Source organism: Nelumbo nucifera, chromosome 6 (assembly GCF_055504915.1).
Source record: "Nelumbo nucifera cultivar China Antique chromosome 6, China Antique-T2T, whole genome shotgun sequence".
Lineage (NCBI taxonomy): Eukaryota > Viridiplantae > Streptophyta > Magnoliopsida > Proteales > Nelumbonaceae > Nelumbo > Nelumbo nucifera.
In genome coordinates this window covers 40400838-40427217 of record NC_142654.1, presented here as the reverse complement: position 1 = coordinate 40427217, position 26380 = coordinate 40400838, and the positions used below count along the sequence as shown (strand labels likewise).

Below are 26380 nucleotides of genomic sequence, written 5' to 3'. Positions count from 1 at the left end.
ATGTTAATCGGCATTTGATCATTCTGAATTGACAAATTAGGTTGTATATTTAGATATTTTGTAACAAAAATATGTAAGTAGGGAAAGCATAAGTCAAGAACATACCTTTGCACTGTAGAAGCGAGTGTCCTCAAAAATCATCTATGTTAACATATTAAAAAATGACAAAAAGATGTACAAAAAGTAAAAGAAAAAAGAAATATTATTGATTTCATAGATTTTGTTTTGGAGGCAAACATGAGTATAGGAAATTCCTGTCCCCATTGCGTGGGGATTAAGAAGCGAGGGTTTGATTCGGTGAACACCAGGCACCAATGCAGCTTCTAGATTATTTAATTTCAAGCCAAGTACCATGCATCACCGCGACTGAAGCTATCGTCGTTATCTACTCCTCGGCTTCTTTTTGTGGGCCGATTTTTTTGCCAATTTCACAATCAATTATGTTACTAAATGGGTGGGACTTAGAAATGTGTGTGGGTTGGCAAGGAAGGAGAGAGAGTGAATGAGAGAAGGGAGAAAGGAGAAAGGGTTAAGGAGAAACGAGAGAAGGAGAAGAATACATGGCCTATGAAAATTACATAATATATGATTGGATTACATTTGAAATCAGATAGCGGGTGATCCGAATTTGATCCACTTTTACCGGATCCTATTATTCGATCAGATATGAAAATCCCACATAGGGATATCTGCATCTTATAATATAGAATTAGATTTGAATTCAGATCAAATCACGACTCAATCCATTTGCACTCCTAACCAGGAGAAGCTAGATCTCTTGCAAGCAAAAAGTCTGTACATATAGTATCTGGTCGCACATTGGGAATATCTCCTATACATGTGTATTAAATCTATGAAGAGATGTTACCAATGTGTGCAGCGAGATTCTCATCAAACAAAAGCTTTGCACACACCGTGAAAGCATAGGAATCCCACACACCTTACATCGGATCTGCCATGAATTTAACATGAATGTACAAGAGAAATTTTCAATATATGATTGAATACAATGTGAGCAGAATTTTTGCCACGTGCAGCTGAATTCCCATACTTTCACAATGTTTAGAAATGAGACTTGTGCTTAAAATTTTTTTCACAATACAAAAAAATATTTTTTTTAATTTAAGGTAAATTGCTGAAACATCCCCTGAAGTTTCTGATTGTTGTTGAAATATCCTCTAAAGTTTGGTAATTGCAATCACTTACCTTGGATATAGTTGCAAGTAGACCCCCTCGGTAAAAATCCTTTAATAAGAAACATGAAAATGTCCAAATTATCCATGTAATCACTACCAAGGTTGACTTCTACATAAAAAAAAAAATACAAACTTTTTGAACAAAGAAAAAGAGTTTAAAATTGTAATCAATGACTCAAAGTGTTTAAAACTGAACCGGACAACAAGCCGATCAAGGGTTCGGTTCTCAGGTCGAATGGTCTAATCATTCAAACCGAATAGATGGCCTATTCTGATAAAAAAATTAAAAAGCAGCCAAAACTGTTGGACAGTTTGAATGGTTCGACTGCTCAGGTCAGCGATTTGTTGACCAAATCAACAATTTTTGGTGAAATAATAGTTCTAGGGTAAAACGAAACCAATCATCTGACTGGTTCGTGATTTTTCCAGTCCGGTTTGGTTTTGAAAACCATGATTATAGTTTTATCTTTGATATGAAGAGTCAGAAAAGAGATCCTAAGAATTTGGGTAGCGATTCCTATATAAAGAAAATATTAAAAATAAATATTTTCATCAAAGTAACTGTAAGGGTATTTTAGACATTTTCATAAATTTTCAAAAGACGTAATTGCAATTACTAGAGGTTTCGGCAATTTACCCTTTTTAATTTAATATGAAATCCAAAGATTTTAAATCGATTACACGAATAAAATATTGGAGAGATTCTAGCATGAATGCTCGCATAGTTTCCTCTATCTACTTTACTGTATCCTATTGTCGACAAATATCGTTGTTCTCTATCCCGGTAAAGTTTTCAACCAGTGCGATGACTGGCTAACCATACTGCGGAAATACCCTTAAATGTCTATAATATTACATAAATACCCTTATTTGAGTTCTTTCTCATTATGTGCCTTTTCAGCTTTTCTCTCCAAACCCCAAGGACGAGGTTGGCTGAGGCTCTAATTTGATTCGTCACACGTCTGGAAAATGGGTGGAAACTGTGGAAAGAGAAAAGAAATAGCAGCGGCATCACGCAAGTTCCGTGGAGTTTGTTCTTCTTATTTGTCTTTTAGGCTGTGTTTGGTTGCAATGCAAATAAGTTTGTATTGAGATGTGAATTGTAAATGATTTAAGTGTAAATTTTGACCTATAAATTAGAATCATAACTGTGATTAATGATTTAGGTGTTATTTATCAAGATTTATGAGTGAATTTTGATTGGTCAAAACTCTTTTCATATCATATCTTTTTCCTATCATAAAATTTTCCATTTTTATTTCAAATTTTATCTTATTTTGTTTGATTAATATTTACATTTATGAAGCCGAATAAAATAAAACCCAAAACAAAATTAAATGAAAATTTTGTATTTTTTTCATTTGCATTTCTATGCATCTGTACTAATGCAAATAAAAATGCACTACAATCAAACACAGCCTTAAAATACACAAATAACCCGATCCACTTTCTAGTTATGTTACAAAATATGCCATGCTGCAGCCTCCATGTACATAGAGCAAAAGCAAATGCAAATGAAAATACAAATTTGAACACGTGTCTCTAGAATGAGAACTGTTCCTATCCTTTGCCAAATTCTCAATGTGGTCATCTGATTTGGTGGAGAGGGATTTATTGGATACCATCTTGAATTCTGATTTCTTTATCAGATGATTTATTAAATTTGATGGTTAAGTGTCTAACCAAGCTAAGTGTTCTCTCTAAGTGTATATTCAACATAATTCTACTTTCTAGAGTTCAGATAATTAAAATTATATGCTTACCCATTGTTTTGAAGTAAATTGCATGTTACAATAGTTGAAGCAATGTCTAAGGGTTAATAGACATTTCTTCAAAAAAAACAATAAAAATGGAATCCATATTCTCAAGATTTTTATTTATTGTTTATTTTATTCCTTTACCTTTTTCTCTGAATACAGTAAACCCTAAGGCTGAGGTTGTATTTGGTTTGACAGAAAAAATAAGAGAGAATCATAGAGTTGAGACTTGAGAGTAAGTTCTTATTTTGCACTCTACATATTTGTATTTGTACTCCTTGTAAAATGAGCCTAAGAAATTTTTAAATGGGTCCTGCTAGCCTTTGAAGTTATTTTTTGGTGGGGGGATCAATATGTTGAGGGGGCCAACCATGGGGAACGGAGAATAAACCTGGATGGATGTAATATAAGTGGGGATTTTTTAGTCATAGGGATGGAGGGCCAAGTCTCCCTTGGGTTCCCATGGAAGCAACTATTTTTCCTAGGACAAGTGAAGAAACCTCAACTACGGACTCCAGGGGACTTATGTTGCATTTGACATTATTTTTAGGACTTATCTCCCTTTTGCGGTTAAAATGCCCCTATGAATACTGAGTTTTTAACTACAAAAAGAATATGAGTCCTTAAAATAAGGAATGCCAAATGCAATTGTCATAATGGGAAATGCTTGTATGACATGCAAGGGCTGTGTGTGATCACAGATTCACTTCTTATCATATAGAACCAAACTTACTCCACATGTTAGCATTCGCCTTTTAAAATTGACACTTTCATCCAAGGGTAGAGCTAAATTGTTGGGTGGGAGGTGGTCCTTGGCCACCCCAAACTATTCCTGCATCCCTATACCCATAACTAGGTTGGGCTAATACTTGGGCCCCCAAACATTTCAGAGAAAATGTTGGTGGGGATGGAGTCACATTAATACTTGATATCAATCCTGACCCAATATTTTAGAGATGGAAAATTAATTTCCACATTTTGGCATCATAATGTCATTCCATTTGGATATTGTCCTATTGCTTCATGGGGTGACATGGCATAGTAATGACTAAAACTTGTCATATGGCATAGAATTTGGAGTTCAAATCTGCGCCCCACAAACGCTCCACACGCCGAGCGTCCGCCATCTGTCGCTTTGCATGCAATTAGCCCGAAACCCAAGTCAAACATTCCCACTCAATTCTTGAAGGTCAAAATTGTACAAAGTTTAAATGCTTAATTAAGGACATCCGGAAAAGGCAGGTTCATCGAAACATCCATCAAAGCATCAATATTGAATATTCTTGAATTTTTCTTCCAAACTCTTAAAAAATAATAATAAAAAACATCATATTAACTCAAAATACTCATGATATCTGCATGAAAAAAACAAAGAACTTCATATGCTATTAGTGGAGAACTTTTAATTCTAACATTATATGTCGTTGCCCCATTTATAGAAGAATTGGTTACAAAGACAAAAAAAAAAAAAAAAAAAAAAAAACCAAAGCAACTATATTCCATTGCCATGAGACTATAAAAATCAAAGAAATCGGAAAATTTGCCAATAATAGTTACTAAGGACAAAGAACTCAGTGTCTAGCTAGAATGATAGATCTATAAAAAAATACCTTGTTTAACACTTTTTTTTTTTTGCACAAAGAAATAGCAAGTCTTACCTTGATGTAGTTTGATGGAAGATTTCAACCCTACACGCAAAAAAATGGGAATCAATATGTTAGCTCTACAATCTACATAAGTAGATCTATAAAACCTTTACTTGATACCGCTAGAAACAATGGCTTCTAGCTAGAGAATGACCGTGCCTTACCATTGGTGTGAAAAGAGTGAGAAAGCACTAGGGGTGCAAGTCAGGTGGATTGGGTTGGGTTGGGTTTATGGTCAACTTAGGCCCGGACTTAAAGTTGGGGTTTAAGGCCCGAACTCGAGGTCAAGTCTGATTTTCCCAACCCAAGCCCAGCCCGCCCTATAATTTGATGCATTCGGGTTGGGCTTAGGCTAGGGTTGGGCTCGAGTTGATCAATGAATCCACTTTAAAATTATACATACATAAATGTATTTATGCAAATATATATATATATATATATATATATATATATATATATATATATATATATATATATATATATATATATATATTTATATTTAAATGTGTATGCAACCCTAAGGGCTAGGCCCAAGCCCTGCCCGAAAAATAAAAAAGCCTGACTTCTTGGGCCCAAGCCCCAAGGACTGAAAATCCAAGCCCAGCCCGTGTAAAATTCCGGGTTGGGCCGGTTTGGGCTCGGGCTGGGCCCGCCCAAGTTGCACCCCTAGAAAGCACAGAATGGGAAGAAAATAATTGCTAGGGTTCTAGGTTTATGGATTTGGCCTTACTTTGGTCAAGTATTGCCTAAAACGCTATTGGAGATTCAATCGTTGTTAAGGTAGGGAGGTGGTGAGACCTCGGGCCTAACACAGAAAGCCCGACTGTGTTTCGGGTCGGGCTCGGCATTTGTCAAAAAAGCCCGGCCCGACTCAGTATTATATATTTTATAAAATATATAATATGTATTTTATATATTATATAAAATATATAAATAATATAATATTTATTAAAATATATATTCATAATTTAATATATATATATATATGTATATATATTTTATTCTTTTCTTTATAATTTCAATCTCTCTCTCTCTATTCAACCGCTTCAACATTAATAATAGTAATAGTATAGGCTAAATTTCGGGCCCGGGCCTAGGCTCGGGCTTCGGGCTTTTTATGAGGGCTGAGCTCGGGCCCAAGTTGTAGGCCCGATGGTCGGGCTAGGCTCAGGCTCGGGCCTTAGAAAAATTTGTTAATATACAATAAAAACCCGGCCCGAGCCCGGCCCGGCCCATGAACAGATCTAGTTGAGAGAAACCCAATATTTTTTCTCACTAGTTTCTCTTTTTCGCTAGGGTCATACCATTTCAATGTAACCCAGCATCCTACGTGTTGGAAAATGGGGTCACTATAACTTTGGAGGAGAAGCTCTGAGGCGCATCTGAAGACCCTGTCTTTAGTATATATATATATTTATATTTAAATGTGTATGCAACCCTAAGGGCTAGGCCCAAGCCCTGCCCGAAAAATAAAAAAGCCTGACTTCTTGGGCCCAAGCCCCAAGGACTGAAAATCCAAGCCCAGCCCGTGTAAAATTCCGGGTTGGGCCGGTTTGGGCTCGGGCTGGGCCCGCCCAAGTTGCACCCCTAGAAAGCACAGAATGGGAAGAAAATAATTGCTAGGGTTCTAGGTTTATGGATTTGGCCTTACTTTGGTCAAGTATTGCCTAAAACGCTATTGGAGATTCAATCGTTGTTAAGGTAGGGAGGTGGTGAGACCTCGGGCCTAACACAGAAAGCCCGACTGTGTTTCGGGTCGGGCTCGGCATTTGTCAAAAAAGCCCGGCCCGACTCAGTATTATATATTTTATAAAATATATAATATGTATTTTATATATTATATAAAATATATAAATAATATAATATTTATTAAAATATATATTCATAATTTAATATATATATATATATGTATATATATTTTATTCTTTTCTTTATAATTTCAATCTCTCTCTCTCTATTCAACCGCTTCAACATTAATAATAGTAATAGTATAGGCTAAATTTCGGGCCCGGGCCTAGGCTCGGGCTTCGGGCTTTTTATGAGGGCTGAGCTCGGGCCCAAGTTGTAGGCCCGATGGTCGGGCTAGGCTCAGGCTCGGGCCTTAGAAAAATTTGTTAATATACAATAAAAACCCGGCCCGAGCCCGGCCCGGCCCATGAACAGATCTAGTTGAGAGAAACCCAATATTTTTTCTCACTAGTTTCTCTTTTTCGCTAGGGTCATACCATTTCAATGTAACCCAGCATCCTACGTGTTGGAAAATGGGGTCACTATAACTTTGGAGGAGAAGCTCTGAGGCGCATCTGAAGACCCTGTCTTTAGAACGTTATTTGCCCCCACTCAGTTTCACCAAGTTTGCTATTGGGTTATAGGCAAATCCGTTCTCAGGATACAACAGAGTCTTGGGTGAGAATCTGCAACCAGCAAAGTTGAAGAATCTCCGAAGAAACCTTCTGTGAGACTGTAGTAGACCGGACTGAGAGAGAGAGAAAGTGGATTTCGAAATTGTGTGTTTTTGAAGTCTGATTCATGCTCCTTAAATAGTTTATGAAGAGGTATGAAGAAAAGGTAGGTCTGGCTTAGAGAAGGCACCTTGAACAGTCACAATTTCAAACATTGTGATTGTTTAAAAAGTAGTTAACAGTTAATGACTGACAACTTTGAATTGTGCCTCTTGATCACACCTGATCGAATCGTGACTATTGATCTCATCAACGGTGATCAACGGTCAACATTGCACCAAAATCAAAGCCGCCCTTCGTGAGCCACGCGGGTGCGAGGAAAGTGCAAGCAAAGTGTGCCTCTAAAGCGCCTCATTGCGTCGCACACACGTGTGCGCGCGCATTGCGCAGTATCAAGCCCTCATACTCTTCTCTACTATTTCTAAGGAGTGTAAATCAACTCCTATTAAAATACTGAAAACAAAGCTTATAATTTTCCAATGTGGGACAAGTTCAAAACCGGGTTTTGTAAGAGAAAAGCTAATTTTTCAATCAAGTGTGTAGGTGCAATTTCTCATGTAATTGGCCAATGAAACCCATTGGATTTAATCTCTTATGAGATTAAAACCCAACAATATCCCACATTGATTGATCAATTACATAGTTCTCTCTCAATTCAAACTACTATGACACAATTATGCATACAAAAGGTGTTTATCAACTTAAACCTTTTGTTAGTATAGATATCTCAGAGCCATGTCAAAGTTATTGGTGGTAAGACCTTAAACCAATTACTCTCAAGACAAATCGAAGACATTCATACACACAATAATGTTCAGTCTCTGCAAGAGTTTAAAGTTTTGCTTAGCATTGTTATGGCCATGTGCTTCTTTCCTGATTTCATGAACAATTCAGAGAGCAAACCCAAACTCTCATTAGAAGCGGCACCACTTCTATGTTCACATAGGTGAAGTTCCACTATGTGCTTCGTTATTTGACACATTTCAGAACTTCATTAAGAGTTTAACTCAACCTCTCATCATAACGGACAACACTGTTTATGTTGTAATGGAAAATTTCTCAATGTCAGTGCTAACAGTCACATTGTTGTAACTTGTTGTTACCCATTAAACCCAATACTGATGGTTTTTCAGTTCAGGTTGGGTTACCATTACAGGTGACTAAGTAAAGGGTTTTAATCCCATCTCTTTGGTTGTCATTCTTACCAATTCTCTGGCCAAGCCCTTGGTAAGATGATCAGCCAAGTTTTTACTTGACCTCACATAGGTTATAGTGATAACTCCATCTTAAATCAGTTGCCTAACAAATTCATGTCTCAGACTTACATGTCTAGACTTACCATTATAGGTACCACTATACGCTCTTGACAGAGTTGCCTCACTATCACAGTAAATGGAAATTGGAGGCATAGGACTAGGCCAAAGTTTTATATCCAATAATAAATTCATAATCCATTCAGCCTCTTTTCCAGCAGCCGCTAAGACTATGAATTCGGATTCCATGGTCGAGTGAGATATACAAGTGTCTCTTGGATGCCCAAGTGATTGCACCCCCACCAAGGACGAAAATCCATCCAGAGGTGGACTTGTTTTCTCCATTACTGGTAATCCAATTTGCATCAGTGTACCTTTCTAGTACAACTGGATAATCACAGTAAAACCTGCCAAGTTCCAAGGTTCTCTTGAGATACCCAAGAATTCTCCTAATTGCCTTCCAGTGCTCTACACTGTGATTACTTGTAAACCGACTGAGTTTGATTACTGCAAATGCAATATCAGGTCTAGTACAAAGCATAACATACATCAAGCTTCCTATTGCACTAGCATACTCAAATTGTGCAATTGCTCTACTAGTATTTTCTACTAGCTTTATACTAGAATCATATGGCGTGTTATATTCTTTAAACCCTAAATGCTTAAATTTCTCAATATAATGGGATTGACGTAATGCATAGCCCTACTATGCTTTTTAACTTTTATTCCCAAGATGGTATCTACTTCTCCTAAATCTTTCATCTTGAAGACAGAGGATAAATAATTTTTAGTTTCATTTATGCCAACCATATTTGTACCCACAATAAGCATATCATCAACATAAAGACATACAATTACTCCATAATTTTCAGTGAATTTTGAATAGATGCATCTATCAGCACTATTATGTTTAAAACCAAAAGCAAGAATGCAAGAATCAAAATTCTCAGGCCACTGTTTAGGTGCTTGTTTTAATCCATATAGTGATTTAACTAGTTTACAGACTTTCTTCTCATTTCTAAGAAAAACAAATCCTTCTGGTTGTTCTAAATAAACCTCTTGATTTAAATCACCATTTAAGAAAGCAGTTTTAACATCCATTTGGTGAACAGGTAAGTGATAAATGGATGCTAATGCTATGAGTGTTCTAATAGAGGTTATTCTAGCCACTGGTGCATAGGTGTCAAAGTAATCAATCCCTTCCTTTTGACTAAATCCTTTGGCTACCAATCTATCCTTAAAAGTTTGTACAATTCCATCAGTGTTGTATTTTCTTTTAAACACCCATTTACATTTTATTAGTTTTGATCCTGGAGGCAGGTCTACTAGTACGCATGTGTTATTTGACATTATTGAATTCATTTCATCATTTATAGTTTTTTTCCAAAAGGCAGCATCTCTAGAGGTCATGGTCTCACTGTTGGTTTTTGGATCATTTTCAATGTTTAGGACAATAAGTATCTTATTTAAAATCTTCTCTCTATCAATTTCAACCAAAAATACAATTGACTGAGTAGAGATAAAATCCGAACCTAAGTGTTTCTTTGTTCTTTGTCTTTGACTTCTTCTAGGTCCTATTACAGTTGTGTCATTTCTTCTTTCAGTCTCATTATTATCAATAGGTATTGAGATCTGAGTTTCTCTTTCAGGTTCTTTGTCATTTTCTATTGATTCATTTTCTGTAGATTCAGAACACAGTTATTCTCAAAGAATTCAACATCTCTAGTTTCAATTATTATGTTTGACTCTAAGTTTAGAAGCCTTTAGGCCTTGCTATGTTCTGCATATCCAACAAACATACTTCTCTTAGCTCTGAGTTCTAACTTGGTTTTTTTAGGATCTAGAACTCTATAATATGCTAAGCACCCCCACACTTTTAGATATGCTAAATTAGGCTTTCTTCCTGTCCATAATTCATATGGGCATTTGTTATTAACTCTAGAAACAATTATGTTATGTAAATGACAGACTGTTAGGAGTGCTTCCCCCCACAGGTTTAAGGGTACATTAGCTTTTAATAACATGCAATTTATCATTTCTGAAAGTATTCTATTTTTCCTTTCGGTCAAGCCATTCTGTTGAGGGGTATAGGGAGTAGAACATTGATGTATTATTCCAAATTCTTCACAGAAAGAATTAAACTCATTTTTAAAGTATTTAGCACCCCTATCACTTCTAAGGATTTTAATTTTCTTTTCTAGTTGATTTTCAACTTCAGTCTTATACAGTTTAAACATGCCAAAGGCTTCATCCTTAGTTCTCATAAGGTAGACATAGGTGTACCTAGAAAAGTCATCTATGAATGTTATGAAGTATCTCTTACCTCCTCTATAAATGTTATGAAGTATCTCTTACCTCATCTATAAATGTTATGAAGTATCTCTTACCTCGTCTAGTTAATACATCATTGAGTTTATAGATGTCAGAATGAATTAGTTCTAGAAGTTGAGAATTTTTCTCAACTTGTTGGCAACGAGCGGCACCTGAGAAGATGAAAGGAAGGATTCCTAGGGATTTACCTGGTGGAAATACTCTGATGCTTAAGTTTGTACTGTGTATGGGGAGTAAAGAGAGAAAACGAAAGCTAAGAGTGGAGGTCACGCTTTATCACTATATTCGAGAGGTTTGAGGTCTCAAGCTCCTCTGCCTGAGGGCTTTTATAGGAGCGCTCTTGCGAGATCGGGCATAACCGCCATTGGGTCCCTGCCAAACCCGTTACCAGCCAGGGCTACGCAGGTGGCCGTTGGGACGTACTCCTTACTCGGGCAAGTGACACGTCCCCAAAGTGACAGGCACGCCTCCGCCTACTGAGAGACATGGGCGCAGACTGTCGAAAGGACAGGGACTGCGCCGTCAGTTAGGGGCATGGCCCAGTCTGACAGGTATGGCTCATTAAATAGAAGCTTCTTGAGGAAAGCTCGTGCGGCCCATTTGCGAGCTACTTTGCAACGAGCTTCGAATACTTCAGAAGTACCCTTAGTAGAATTGGTCCTCGGAAAATCCCTTGAGGTAGCTCGGGGAACTCGGAGCTCACATTGTGGCGAGCCCCTTCTTTGCCCCACTACCATGTAGCGAGCTGCTTTATGGGCCTATCACTTAGCTGTACCGGACCACAATGCTGAGTTGTCGCTTACGCTGAGTCAGCGTCCATGTGTCATCGTCTCATAGGTTGGGTCAAATCATCCTTCATCAATTGCCCCCCACTCCTCGGGCTAAGATGCCGCCTTAGCGCGGGGAGTTTATGAAGCGCGATGGACTGATTTGACCGAAATTCAAACTTGATTGACTGTCTTCAATAAATGCATTTGCGGGAATCAAGAGATCTTTTGACTTCTCTGACTTCTCGAATTCCGAAAACGTGCTGAGGTGGCCTTTAATTCCGAATGCCGGGCGGCTACGACTACCTTAATCGTAGAAGATGTGCCGCCAATCGCCTTCGATTTTCAGAAGGCGTGCGGTCAGGGCGCCCGCGGGCCATTGGATCTATTTTGATCCAGGCCATTGGTTTGAGAGGGCGAGGGCTATAAATGGGGAGCCCCCCTCGGCCCTACCTCTGTCCACGCCATCTTGCTTGGGATTCTGAAGTTGCGTACTTTGCCTAGTCTACTCGAGTTTCTCAGTCCGCTCCGTTCCGTCTACTCTAGTGAGTCCCAATCGCCGTCAGCCATGTTTTGGTACCCACGCCATACCTACCACAGGGGCGACGGTAAAGATGATGATGATGCTCCCTCGAGCTCGGGGGGAGTATGGGAGCATATCCCGGAGGCTCGGGAGGCCTCTGGAGACATGGCGTCCACTTCTAAGGGGAGGGAGCCTGATACCTTTGGCCCTTCCTTAATGACAGCGGAGAGACTCAGGTCTCTGATCCACTACTTTCGCCTTCCTGGGGACCTGGTTTACAGCCTCCTCACTGGCAACTTCCCTTGGGAGCATGGTCCCAATGACATAGTGATCTTTCAGGAACAGCTCGAGGCTGGCCTGCGTCTTCTCCTGCACCCCTTGATAGTGGAGGTGCTGAACCACTTCAACGTCACTGTTGACCAGCTTCACCCCAACGCTATTCGAAACATGGTTGGGACTATATCCCTATGTCACGAGTACAGCCTCCCTTTGGACCTTGACATTTTCGCCTCTATCCTTTGTATAAAGAATGCTACTCCTGGGGTTCCTCCGGAGAGGCACTTTTATTACCTCTCCCCTCCGTCGCGGCTATAAGCTATTATACAAGCTGCCGAATAGAACCCCGAGGGGTGGCCCTTTCCCACCACTTGGAGGGGCGCCATCCAGGACCCTGGGGCCAAGCTGGACTTTGAGATTTGGAGAACGATGCTGTCCTGAGCGTCGGTAGGCTTCCTTTGCTCGGACTACTTAGCCAAGAAGAAGCTCGTGCAGGCAGGCTTGAGCCCGGGTAGGTCAGTCTTTTAGGTCGCGTAGTGCCTTGTGACTATTGTGTACACATGCATTTTGTTTCTTGTTGGACTAATATCTTGTGGTCTTTTGGCAGCCATCATGTCTAGTGCCGATTCGCGCCGCCTTCTCTCAGGCAGCCAGAGACGCCAGGTGAAGAGGACGCACCCCGACCGGACCCCTCCTTCGGGAAGCACTGAGTTCGGGTCTGTCGAGCCGGTCTTGCCCTCTCCACCCGAGGTTCCGACGCCCCCTCCTGAGGGGACTAGTGGGATTAACCTTGGGGGAAGCGAGCTCCCTCAGCCGGGGGAGGTACCCTCTAACCCCCTTCAGCCCCGTCCTTATCCCCGATTCCCAGTGGGAAACTGGGAAGGGGTAAATGATTATCTGGTGGCTCGTCGGAGGAGTCTGAAGGCAATCACTAATGATGAAATCGCTCAGTGGGGAAACATGGAGCCCGGGGATCTCTCCGTGTTCGCCTCTGCTCACTGCATGGTGGTAAGTGGCCTTTTTCCCTTTTTCTCTCTTGTTCTACCCTTTTCCGTTGTCTTCTTATCTTTCTTTTTCGCCGATAGGTAAATTCTGTCATCCATGCCATGGCTCTCCAGACGCGCATCCATCGCGTCGACGCCCTCGACCAGCGTGCTGCCAACCAGAAGCTCTAAGTCGAGCTCGACCGGATCCGAGGCGAGCTCCATCACACCCGCAAGGGGAGCGAGTCTCAGGAGCTGCTCATTCACGACCAGGAGGCTCAAATCGCTCGGCTTACTGAAGAGAGCGCACGCTATAGGGAGGAATCGTCGAGGATGGCGGGGGAGGGGGAGCTCCTCAGGCAACAGGTGCGGGACTTGGAGTCCACTCTTTTGAATCGGACCCGAAACTTTGACCAGATGGTGGAGGCTGAGCGAGAGAAAGCAGTCTGGGATTTTAAAAACTCCCAGGAATTTCATGACCTCCAGGCAGAGTATGGCTCGGGTTTGTACCGCTCAGGGTTTAAGCTCTTCCGATGGCTGGTTCGGAAGAAGTTCTCCGGGCTTAACCTCGATGGCATTACTATGAAAGGTCTGTCCCCTGAGACAGCAGACCAAGCGGATGAAGAGGAGCCTGACTCTTCGGAGGATGAGGAGGCAGATCCTTGAGGTGGCGTTTCTCTGGGCTTCTGTAGCTTCCGGGTGCCGTGAACTCGGTCTTTCACCAATTTTTCGGTTGGGCGGTTGTGCCCTATGATGATCAAAACCTTTCCCGAGCTGCTTAGCTCAGTTGTTGCACTTGTTATTTTCCTTTGCTGCATTTGTTTGTTGTTTTTTTTTGACAATGAAAATTTCTCCCCTCTTCTGAGCATAATGAACTCCTTTTATTTTTGCTAAACCGATCTCATCATTTGGGTTATTGAAGTTACCTACCCTAAGTAGGGCTCTTCGGTAGGCGTTCTCCCTATTTGTCACGTTTAGGGCCTCCGTGGCATACCGCGAAGTGATTACTACATACGTCCGAACTAAGCATTGGTTGGTTATCCTTTAGTTCGACCGACGTATCGAGATGAGCTATGCTTCGTAGGGTTTGAACCCGAGCTGCTTACGCCTTTAATATTTCATACTTTGCCTTCGCCATTGAGGTAACTGCCTTTCTTCACGACGAGGTCTTTGTTAGCTCGGTGTTTTGGCCCTTAGGCTTAAGAAGGGACCCGTAGTCCGCTCTTGGATTCTCCCAAGCCGAAGTGGCGATTGGGGTCTTCTTGTGCCGAGGTCATGTTAGCTCGGTATTCTGACCATTAGGCTTTGGGAGTAGCTCGTGGCCTACTTGCTTCTTATAGATTATATTGCCTCAGATTGACAATATTCCATGCTCGAGGTACTTGTTTCCCTTCGAGGGTCTCGAGCTCGTATGTTCCTTCCCTGAGCACTGGTTTCACTCAGTAAGGACCTTCCCAGTTGGACCCGAGTTTGCCAGTGCTGGGTTCAGTTACCATAACTTTACGAAGGGCCAGGTTGCCAATGCGGAGGTTCCTCTTCTTGACCCTGGCGTTGTAGTACCGAGCTACTCTCTGCTGGTAGGCTGCGGTCCTAATGTACGCGAGATCCCTTACTTCGTCGAGTAAGTCGAGGTTGTTGCGTAGCTCATCTTCGTTTGCTTGATCACTGTATGCTTCTAGGCGCAATGTAGGTACTTCGATCTCTGCGGGGATCACTGCTTCGGTGCCGCAAGTGAGGTTGAAGGGTGTTTCTCCTGTGGCGGTTTTCTCCATGGTCCGGTAGGCCCATAGAATACTGGGTAGTTCATCTGTCCACAATCCTTTAGCTCGATCCAGCTGTGCCTTTAGTCTGCGGAGGATGGCTTTGTTCGTGACTTCTGCCTGACCATTTGCCTGAGGGTGCGCGACTGAAGTAAAGTTCTGTTGGATCCCCATGTCTCGGCACCAGTCTTAAAATTTGATGTCCTCGAACTGGTTGCCATTGTTGGAGATCAATACCCGAGGTAATCCGAAGCGGCATATGATGTTCTTCCAAAAGAAGTTTTGGACATTTCGGGCTGTTATTGCTACGAGGGGTTCGACTTCTACCCACTTGGTAAAATAGTCTACTGCTACCACTAAGAACTTCCTTCCACCCGTTGCTAGCAGGAATGGCTCGAGTAGATCAATGCCCCACTGTGCAAAAGGCCACGGACTGGTGAGATATTTGAGGTCGGCAGCGGATTGGTGGTGAACATTGGCATGTCTCTGGCATTTATCACATTTTCTAACAAGTTCAATGGCATCTGCCTTCATCGTTGGCCAGTAATACCCTTGTCGAAGCGCTTTCTGGGCGAGGGCCCTGCCCCCCAAGTGTCCGTCACACAGACCTTCATGAGTGTCACGGAGTACGAGTTCGGCTTCGGTAGGTTGCAAGCAACGCAGATAGGGGAGTGTGTAGGATCTCCTGTATAGCCGCTCGTTTATCATGACGTATTTAGCTGCTTGACGTTGCACCCTTCTGGCTGCATTGCGCTCTGTAAGGTGGGTGCCATGTAACAAGAAGCTCATTGGGCAGGGCCTCTCTGACTTTGGCTAAATAGGCGACCTTGGTCTGCTCGTGAGCTTCATACTCGTCCATGACCTGGTTGACCACGAGCTGGGAGTCGCTGTAGATAATGATGTGCTTGGCTTTTACTTCTCTGGCTAAGGCTAGTTCGGCTATCAACGCCTCATATTCTGCTTCATTGTTAGACGCCTCGAACTCGAAGCGTAGCGCGTACTCCAATTTCATGCTGCTTGGGCCGTGCAGAACTATTCCGGCACCGCTGCCCTGTTGGTTCGAGGAGCCATCTACGTGAAGGATCCAGGGCTCCTCATCCCAGCTCACAGTTGGCCGATTAAGTGACCAGTTCCACCGGCCGGTTGAACGGTTTGCTGATCAAAATCAACAGTTTTAAGGGAAAAAGTGATTTTGGAGGAAAACAGAATCGATTAAGTGACCAGTTTCTGGTTTTTTCGGTCTGACCATCCGGTCCGGTTTGATTTTGAAAACAGTGGTTGCAGTCCAACAAAGCTTATATAAGAGATTTGGAAGACTAGAAGGTGAGAAAGGCCTCGAGCTCCTCCTATTTATAGACATGAGGCATGTAAAGGAGGGAAACTTTCTCAAGTGGAAAAGTTTGCTATTCTGTTATCTAAAATAGACAAGCCAAATAGGGTGTCACCACGTGTCCATGGAGATCACAGGGTTTGGGTTTCTACCCTTCTCCTCAAAATTCACACGTGAGCACCAACACGGCTACTACCCCTTTAGAAGGTAACCTAATTGTGACATAAAGACTTCTTCTCGAAAATGCCCAAGTATTGGTGTAGAGGGGTTGCACTATGGTAATGTTGCAATGCGGTACTAAGGTGGAATGCCATCACACTACAGGACTTGATGGTACAAAGTATTCATTGATCGGATTGGACTCGATCCATGCGCAAAGGATTTATATTGGATTCGGCCGAGTTGAACCAATATCCGGTCCATTTATAAAAGATTCTTATAAGTGTCAATGGACCAGATTTGGATTGGAACCAATGTAAACTAAAACCAATTTGACTAGATTGGACTCATATTGTTTAAATTGGATTGAACCAAATTGGGTCCAATTGACACCCCTAAGTAAAAGACACATGTTGTTTCAATTTTAAAGGTGTAGTAACATCAATGGCCACGCCAATCCTCGCAAAACGCCCCCACTTAGGAATTTCCTTTGACGATGGGCCATATGGTTTGCCAAGTTTGTGAGGCCACCTTTTTAACAGCATTGAAATTCAAATATGCCATAAGAAACCCCAAGAGATGGACCCAAAAATCAGCATGATCAAGAGTATAATTCGTAGGACTAACGATAGGACAAAAACTTACAATCGAAATTATTTTTGTTATTTATATTCAAGGCAAAAAAATTGCCCTTATCAGCTAGAAACCCTTCATTACTCAATATTTGTATTTGGTCGTCTATAAAAGAACCAGATGGGAGGGCAGGAAACACCATCCAATCACGAGATAGTCCTTGGGAAGGAAAGTAATTCGAGTTACTTGATGATAAGGAACCCAGCTTGCTAAGACTACGTAGTTCTAATAACTGATAGAACATCCCCTGTTTCATGGGTATGCAACTTTTCTCTGGCAACGGATAAGCTTTGTACCAAGAAGAGTACTCGGTGGTTGCAAGAGCATAGTAATAGCTCGTAGGAGAATAGAGAAATTCCAGACCAACTCATCGTCCGCCATGAATATATGAAAAAAGGAGAGAGAGATTAGAGGGAAGTAGCTAGCGAATTAGCTTAAAGAAGACTACAATTGACGAGACACTCCCACGTAGAAAACTTCGGCGTTGAAACGTTGGATAGATGATTCCGTCTATACGATCGTCGCGTAACTCGAATAACTAACTACCAATTTTGTTCATCAAATGAAAATAGAAAACAAATGCAACAATGTCAACCATTAAAACAAAGTAATATCTGCGGCAAAACTATAATTATCAGAGCATATAAATGCCGGGTGTTCCTACTTACCAAGTCACAACCTTGACAAAATAATGAAGAAAACAAAGTTCTACAATTTATCAAACTAAGCAGCAGTTTTCTGTTTTTTCGGCATCCTGTACCCACCAACCACACAAGCATGGTCTCGTTCAAACGGCTCAAGCGTAACTTGTTCAGACGGTTTGAACTGATCCGCTTGCAACTTCTTCACTTCTTGGACAAACACCGCCTCAGCAGGAACAGTTGAATCTATGCAATTCGCCTGGAAATAGAATCAAGAAAAACAAATACAATGATCTATAAATAATGTGATTCAAAGGAGATCACAAGACCCAATCGGCTTTATATTATCATTTCAGCAATATCTATGATCCTGGAAAGGTATGATGAGGAAACCCCTCTCCCAGGCAAATTTTGATGAATAATAGTTGACTGGTTGATCGGTGGTTATAAGTTTTTCAGGTATCATGTCTTGCTAGTATCAATGTATTATAGACTGAAATTCTTGCCAATACATGAATAGGTTAGACGGGTTAAATCCGGAATGGCTGGAAAGATTTAAACTAAAAGAACAAACCTTAATTGATATCACAAAATGGCCTCCATTCTTCAGGAAGTACGAGGCATTAAGTGCTAAGATCCTTGCCTGCAACAGTAATCATGTCAGCAAATAATAATGAAAAGTCACATAGGCCAATTCTTAGATTTGACATGCCTGTATGCCATTTTCATTATTTCGTTAAACCTTTTAGAACAATCTTTCAAACTCAACAGTGAACTAATAGGTGTGCATATAAATATGAAATATCTCAAATAACGAAAAAAGAATTGCAAAGTATATGCCAACAACAGACATGTAAAACATAGAAAATGCAGGTGAAGAATTAACCATTAGGCAAAGATCCTTACCAGCCAAAACATAGATAAAGCAGGTGAAGAATTAAACTATTAGGCAAAGATCCTTACCAGTCAACTAGGTAAAAGTTCAACTTATGGACACAAATATGCTGAATTAACAATACCAAACAAAATCCCAATGTTTGGAATTTTTAATCCCAGAACACTCGTTGCAAAACCATTTGATGTAAAGTTCGAATAACAAGCAATATCTATTATGCCAGAGAGGTATGATATAGAAGAGCTTTCACAAATCAGAACTCCCAGTGAATTTTGATGAACACCAGCTGATTGGATACCACTTCTATGATACCAGTTGATTGGTTGTAGGTTTTTAGATATCATGCCTTCCCGTTTCATATTTTGCACCCTGAGTTGCAAAGGGTTTCTCAATATCACAAGTTAATGAAGTTATAGTTTCCAAGCACACAACCAAAGAATTGAGCCTCGAAATAGAAAAAAACAAAAACAGGTTTTATACTGATATATGATATATCCATAAAATAAGGAATGAAATACTTATCCAATCATACATATCAACTTATTAAATGCAAGAATGATATAAAAACAATGCTTTTTTCTGTGAAATAATAGGCAACCTTCAGAATTTATCTTGTCAACACACAAGGACTTGAATGTATCAACGATGCAATTGTCCCATGAAAATTTTTATTTTCAAAAACACCACTCACAAAAACTAATAGCAGATATCAATTTGCATTCAAGGAACTAACAAGAGTCAAGAAATACAAGTGTAACAAACTAGAATCTGCAAAGATGTGCATCACTGACTCCAAGACATGGATACAAATTAAATAAAGGGATGTGTTAATCCTTCAGTCTGATGTATTTTGTTTGCATGTCTGTTCTGTTTTTTTCTGTTTCTTGGGGGTGACCTCATCACCATGAGCTGAAAACTCTTCTTTAATAATAAAATTTTTTTCTTTATTTATCATAAGTAAATAAATAAAGCATTAACTATGAAGAATAACAATGATTATTATGAAACTGAGATGGATGATTTGCAGAAATGCATATGCCAAGATGGATGAGTGGAAAAACTAAAATGGATAGGGTAAAGGTGATCATTCTTGGCCTGGCCCAGCCCATCTCAGGTCCACATCTAACCTGCAAAATTCCAAGCCAGGCTTGGGCCCAACCGTTTAGGCACAGCCAGACCCACAATAATACAGTATAATATATATTATTAAATATATATGATAATATATAATACGCAAAACATTTTTACATTACAATATATGCTATCATGTATTATATAGTTTTTTGATAGGCAAGCAAAAAAAATTATATTAACAGTGAGAAACTGAGGGATGGCCAGACAACCTCCACCATACAATAGAAGCTGTAGAAAAAACTATTCAAAGAGTACCACTATATCCTTTACAGTGATATACAGATAAACACATTATAATTGCTTTCCAGTTACTCATAAAATCAGTGTTTTAAAAGGTGTGGGAAGCGTACACCTGGAGGTGTGCCTCCGGGCTGAGGCACCCCCAAAATGCCCTAAGGCGCATGCTTTAGGTGCAAGAGGCGTACGCCTCATACACTTTTTTCATGAGGCATGCTAGAGGCATACGCCTCATGTAAAAAGACAAAAAAAAAAGAAAAAAGGAAAGGAAAGAGAAGGGGAAGAGAGAGAGAGAGAGAGAGAGAGAGAAAGATAAGGGGAAAGAAAGTGGGCTGGGGGCTTTATGCCCCAAACCCCCTTTTCATTGCAGCCCCAATTTGGTTTTTTGTGTATAAAAGATTTTTATTAAAAATAAAGAAAAATGATATTTTTTCTTCAACAAGACCCCCCCTTTCAACTAGTGCTATGCATCTTCATTTTTGTTAATATAAAAGATTTTTATTAAAAATAAAGAAAAATGATATTTTTCCTCCTTTTCTTCCTCCTCATTCCCCCCTCCTCTCAAGGAGGCTTATGCCTCCCTTGTGTTTGGGAGGCTTGCACCTATTATGTTCTAAACACGCCTCACGCCTCTAGGTAGTGGAATGCCTCATGTCATGCTTCCGCATTCTAAAACATTGTGTAAAATCACCAACTGAAACTCCAAAACACTGTTATTGAACTCTATCCCACCAAATTAGCCCCTGTTCAATTTTCCCCATAAGTACCTCTTTAGTAACACTTCCTGAAAAGCCCTTTAGTTTTATTCTTTCCAAACCTCTGAAATGATTGCAAGGGCAGCTGTTACCATAAGATCTTTTCCTTTACAATGAGATCGATGACAAAAAAGGGGAAGACAAGTTATATTTTACAATTAATTTTAAATATATTAAATATGTGTGAATTGTGGTCAAACCATTTGACCCAGCAATAGAGGTGTAAATCGGGCCGTGCCACCTGCAGCCAGACACGATCATATGGACTGTGTCAGGCCTGGGGTTTCAGGTCCATGGGCAGTACGACACAGCACGACAGAGCAGGTCGTGCCGCCTACAACCCACATGCCAGCACGGCCCAGCCCATACATATATTTTATATATAATATATTATACAATACTTATTTATATAGAATATATTACTATATATATAATTTTATTTTCAATTTAATTGTATTATTTCATTTTACTATTGCATATATAAACAATTGTATACATCAAAATTCATATAAAATAAAATTTTAAGATCTTTTAAATTTTTTTGTCTATTGTTTAAATTTATGTTAACTTTTTCATTATTTCTTTTCAAATTTAAAAAAAAAAAAAAAAAAAAAAAAAAAACATGACTCAGCCCAGCCTGGCCCATGGCATAGGTCCATGCAGGCTCAAGCCGTGGGCTGTGCCGGGCCAACCACCCAAAGTATCCCAAGGGAGGGAAGAATGGCCCTGCTCAACCCGTGGGCCATGCCATGCTGGCCCAGATTTACACCTCTACCCAGCAATCAAAGAAGCATTCTGTTTTTGTGTCCAAACCAAGTCTTAAAACATTTTTCTCAACAAATTACCCACCATCCCTATCTCCAAGTCATTCAAATTCCACCTAAATGTGTGTATTATATATAATAAACTATATATACTTAATATTATATATATACATATATATTATCTTATATTAAATATTTTGCATAAACTAAAAAAAATTGAACATATACAGATTCATGAGTTGACTCATGAGTCAACAAGTCAAATCAAGTATGAGTTGTCCTCCTAGGCAAGGCCTCCATTACCATTCCAAAGCACTATGGAACTTGGGACAACATACAAAATAATCAGTGTATTCCAAGTCTCATATACTTTGGAATAGGAATGAAAGCCTTGCCTTCATCTAATAAAAGGATAGGCAAGCCAAGCCAAATCTAGGAATTAAATAAAGCCCATGACTTATTTTTTTGTGTCATAGGCCCAAAGCCTTGTGGATATGGCACTAAACAGGAGTACAGAACGGAATGGTGACACAGGGTTCAGAAAATGGATCCTGGTTGGGATAAGTCTTAGATGATGATGATGATGATTCCAAGGAATTCTAATTCACCAACATGTTAAAAGAAACATTGTTAACGTGGCAACATTTTGTAGATTAAACTGTTGTGTACAGCTGTTTTCTTTAAACCCCTTCTGAGGGGAGGACAAAAACCAGGAGATGATAAATGTGGTTACGACTTGAAGTTGCTGGTTCCCTACCTTCAAGGTTTGGCAATCAGTAATATTTAAAATAGCCCTTGTATATACACTGATGTTATACAAGGATGGATGACAATTTGTTCAATTAAATTAATGGTGTAATTTTTGCACCCAATACTGTTTTAGTTGTGCCCTTGCTATTATCCAGTTAGCAGCTCCAAAGACATTGAGCTAAAGTATAATTACAAAAAAGAACAAACAGAAGCAATAAGTATCAACCGTTGATTTAAACGCATTTGCATCAGAAAACTCGAGCTGTACATCACCCATAATGTCTTGAAGGGGAATCCGAGTTATTCATCATTTGCTTGATTGAGAAAAAAGAAAAAGCAATCTATCCAATGTTAAGGGCACAAAGATAAAAAAGTCAAAATTTGGATCCCTCAAATCATCTCAAGTTGCAGCAGGTGTCAGTAACAGAATTCAACAAAGCAACACAGGATGTGTCATTGAGATCCCAACAAGAAAACAATGATAAAAACAAGCAAAAAATCAAATCCAGTAATGCAGAAATCGTGCAGGCAACAATAAAGATTACAAATAAATATACCTAACAAGACAAGATGATGAACTGGAATGGATGGGATATGTAGCACCAGGTTTAAGGACTACCGAGTACACACTACACAATCACAAACATATACACACAAGCCCCTTCTTATAAAACATTGAGTAGACCAATTATTAATTTATTATACAACATAAAGAAGGCATGCCATGCATGACAAATCATACCTGATCAGGCTGAGCGACATCAGAGAATATAACATCGACCATGCCTACCAACATTCGATATCTAGCAGGATGCCTAGCATCCTCGATTATGGGTATGACATTTGTTCGCTTCTTGGCCATGTTAACCAAGTCCCTGCCACTTCTATGCGAAAACTCCACCGCATAGACGACTCCAGTCTATCAAACAGAAGATGAATAGTAGGACCCAAAATTTTAAGCAAGTTGCCAAATTTATACCCTTCATTTCACAATACAAATACAGACAACAAAGCTCTGTAAACCTTAAACACAGATCATACTCACAGGTCCAACGATGTCAGATACATGCGAGACTGTGGTCCCTGAAGCACCACCAAGATACAGCACCCGAGCTCCCGGAACCTTCAATTGAATAGATATAGTAACAAAAATAAATCGAAACCCTTTTCGACATATAACAGCTCAAAAAACCACAGATGAAACTGTAAGACATCTCAAAAATCATTCAAAAATATAAGTATGCACAAAGGAAATACTCACAATCCAGATATTATCAACACCACCCAAAATGGCAGCTGCCAGCTTAGAACGGAAAGGATTCCAAACCCTATATTCAACCTTGGATCCGTCTTCGTTCTGAATAGCAGAAGTTTGAGAAAAAATGCATCAAAACATAGAAATGCAATACATTCACCACCCAGAGTCCAGACAACCTGAATAAGTTGGCAATCGTCTCGGCTCTAAGAAGAAAAAAGTAGCCATTAAAAGTATAATGAGATTACCTGCACAGAGATCCTCTTCTCGCCATAAACTGCTTCGCCAGTGACCATGTTCTTAGTAACAAGAGCATCTTCTTTGCCCTTCGCAATGAATACACCCTCGTGCCTATGAGGCTCAATTACGACTCTGCTCCCACCCTTCATTCCCCCACCGCGACCACCGCGACCACGGCCGCCACCCCGGCCGCCTCCGCGACCCCCACCACGACCTCTTCCACCTCCATCTCCACCTCTTCCGCCACCACCTCTGCCTCTTCCTCTCCCTCCATCGCTTCGGCCTCTAAATCCACCACCGCCACGCCCTGAAAATCAACTTCAGGATAGAACATTATTATAAGATTATACGCTAGAGGGAGAATAATATTGGAAGAAACATAACAGGGAAACAAAGGACCGAATAGAACCACAAGGTTTGCTTTACCTCTTGGAGGTCTCATCGCTGAGATTTAGACGAGACTGCGAGAGGGAAACCAGTTTACAGGAGAATAGAACTTCAGCCGACAGTGAAGCAAGTGGGAAGGTATGGACGTTCTATTTCTATATAGGTTTACGATTTTAGGGTTTTAGATGGGTTACCGGAGAGGGTTTACCATGGCGCATTTTTAACAATATGCCTGCCCAATGCAATAGCTGCTAAGCGGTACGTGGAACCAATTATAATACTCCACGTTGGTCATAAGGCGCGTAACCATTCAACCTCTTAGCGTCTGTTTGGAACCGTTGATGTTGCTCCAGAAAATGGCATCACATTAGCGGTATGTAGGAAAAAACGGTATTCCAGGAAATAGTTATATGTTTGAAACTGTTTTTCTACAGAAAACGGTGCTCTAAGCCACGCTTTGAAAATTAGGAAAACATGGTTTGGAGCAACGCAAATTTGGCGTTTCCTGGAGCTGAAGTTCGTTGTTACCAATAGGCAATGATGTAACAGTGGTGTGGCAATGGATAATGAGTAGAAGTGCAGAAAACGTTTCCTACAGCATTGGCACCAAACAGAAAAAGTTGTTGCTCTAGGAAATGTTCTACCTGATAGCAATGATTCCAAACAAAAAAAATGTAGAAAACGGTGCTCCAAGCCACACATCAGCAGAAAACAGTGTTGTAACTGCAACATCAGAAAACGGTGTTGCAACTGTGTAGGTTGGAAGCACCGTTTTTCTGAGAAAATGATGTTTTTTTGTTTAAAAGCGTCTCTGCTAGGTAGAACATTTCCTGGAGCAATAACATGTTTCTGTTTGGTACTAATGCTCCAGGAAACGTTTTTAGCACAGCTACCTATTATCCAGTGCCACATCATGTCCCAATCATTGCCACCTCATGTCCTTGTTGGCAGCAATGAGCTACAGCTCTAGACTTGTTCATGGGCCAGGTAGCTCGACAGGCTAGCCCAGCCCAGCTCGTTATTAAGTCGGGCTTGGTCATAATTTTAGGCCCACGTGCTCGAGCTTTCTCAAAAAAGCCCAGCTCAAGCCCAAGCCCAACTTCATACTATATATTAAATAATAAAAATATATTTTTATTTAATAAAAAAAAAAATATATATATATATATATACAATATTTTTCTTTGTTCTCCTTTTTTCCAAGTAATAGTGAAATGTTTATTATTTTTGAGTTTTAAAGGTTTTTAATATAAATAAAACACTTTTTATTGAATAAAAAAAAGAAAAAAATTTTGTTTTCAAATTTCTGGTCAAGCTTGGGCTTGGGCTTGGGCCCGGGCTTCAAGCTTTATATGAGGGGCGGGCTCGGGCTCGGGGTGTATTTTGTTGGTACATATACAAAGCCCGACCTGACCCATGAACAGGTCTATGCAGCTCTAGGAAACGCCAAATTCGGCGTTGCTCCAAGCCATGCCTTCCCGATTTCTAAGGCATGGCTTGAAGCACCCTTTTTTTATGGAAAACGGTTCCAAACAAACAGGTGTTTCATGGAGCACCGTTTTTTCAGACATGGTGCTGATGTGTCGCCATTTTCTAGAACAATTGCATCGATGCCAAACAAACACTTAGTGTGGTCATTAGTCCTATATTTATATATCTATATATAGCGTCTGTTGGACATCGATGTTGTTGCTCCATATAACGGTGACACATCAGCGCTACATTGGAAAAAACGGTGTTCCAAGAAACACCTGTGTGTTTGGAACCGTTTTTCCATAAAAACAGTACTCCAAACCATGCCTTGGAAATTGAGAATGTGCGGTTTGGAGCAACGCCGAATTTGGCATTTTCTCATATAAAATGTTGTTGTTGCTCCAAGAAACACCCTACTTAGCAGCAATGTTTAACAGAAAAAAAAAAGACATTGTATTCTCAGAAAAATGATGCTTCAAACCCACACATCAGCAAGTGTTGCATCTACAACATCGATGCCAAACATATACATAATAAAATAAGACGGTCCATGTCACGATGTTTATCCTTAGAAGTTATGAATCTATTTTTTCTATTTTTGCATTTCTTTTCTATTTTCTTTTATTTAAAAAATATAAAAAAAGTAATCATTGCCTATTTTGATTAGATTAATAAAGTTGCACATGTATTTTAAAATTTATAGTATTAATAATAATTACAATATTTTTAATAATTAACAATATTAACTGTATTTATTAAAAATAATATATTTA

At 40.0% G+C, this 26380-nt stretch overlaps 1 protein-coding gene and 1 non-coding gene across 2 annotated transcripts; both read right to left on the bottom strand.

Annotated features, from left to right (window-relative positions):
- Nucleotides 1–17673: 17673 nt before the first annotated feature.
- LOC104610635 (rRNA 2'-O-methyltransferase fibrillarin 1-like) lies at nucleotides 17674–24330 on the bottom strand. The gene is made up of 7 exons (XM_010277351.3): nucleotides 24174–24330; nucleotides 23756–24054; nucleotides 23514–23609; nucleotides 23298–23375; nucleotides 22995–23171; nucleotides 18292–18360; nucleotides 17674–17976 (listed from the first exon to the last, which is right to left on the bottom strand). The coding sequence occupies exons 1-7, from the start codon at nucleotides 24187–24189 to the stop codon at nucleotides 17800–17802; spliced, it is 912 nt and encodes a 303-aa protein (XP_010275653.1). The 5' UTR covers nucleotides 24190–24330; the 3' UTR covers nucleotides 17674–17799.
- Nucleotides 22497–22569, bottom strand: LOC148790793 (small nucleolar RNA snoR60). Its single transcript, XR_016078191.1, has one exon. It is a non-coding gene; the product is annotated as a small nucleolar RNA snoR60 (small nucleolar RNA).
- Nucleotides 24331–26380: the final 2050 nt, after the last annotated feature.

Excerpts from the sequence above, each read along its gene's own strand:
- LOC104610635 (XM_010277351.3), bottom strand. Across the intron at positions 18,361-22,994 it reads ATGTCGCTCAGCCTGATCAG|GCAAGGATCTTAGCACTTAA; the intron begins GTATGATTTGTC and ends TTACTGTTGCAG. Across the intron at positions 17,977-18,291 it reads ATTTTGTGATATCAATTAAG|GCGAATTGCATAGATTCAAC; the intron begins GTTTGTTCTTTT and ends TTCTATTTCCAG.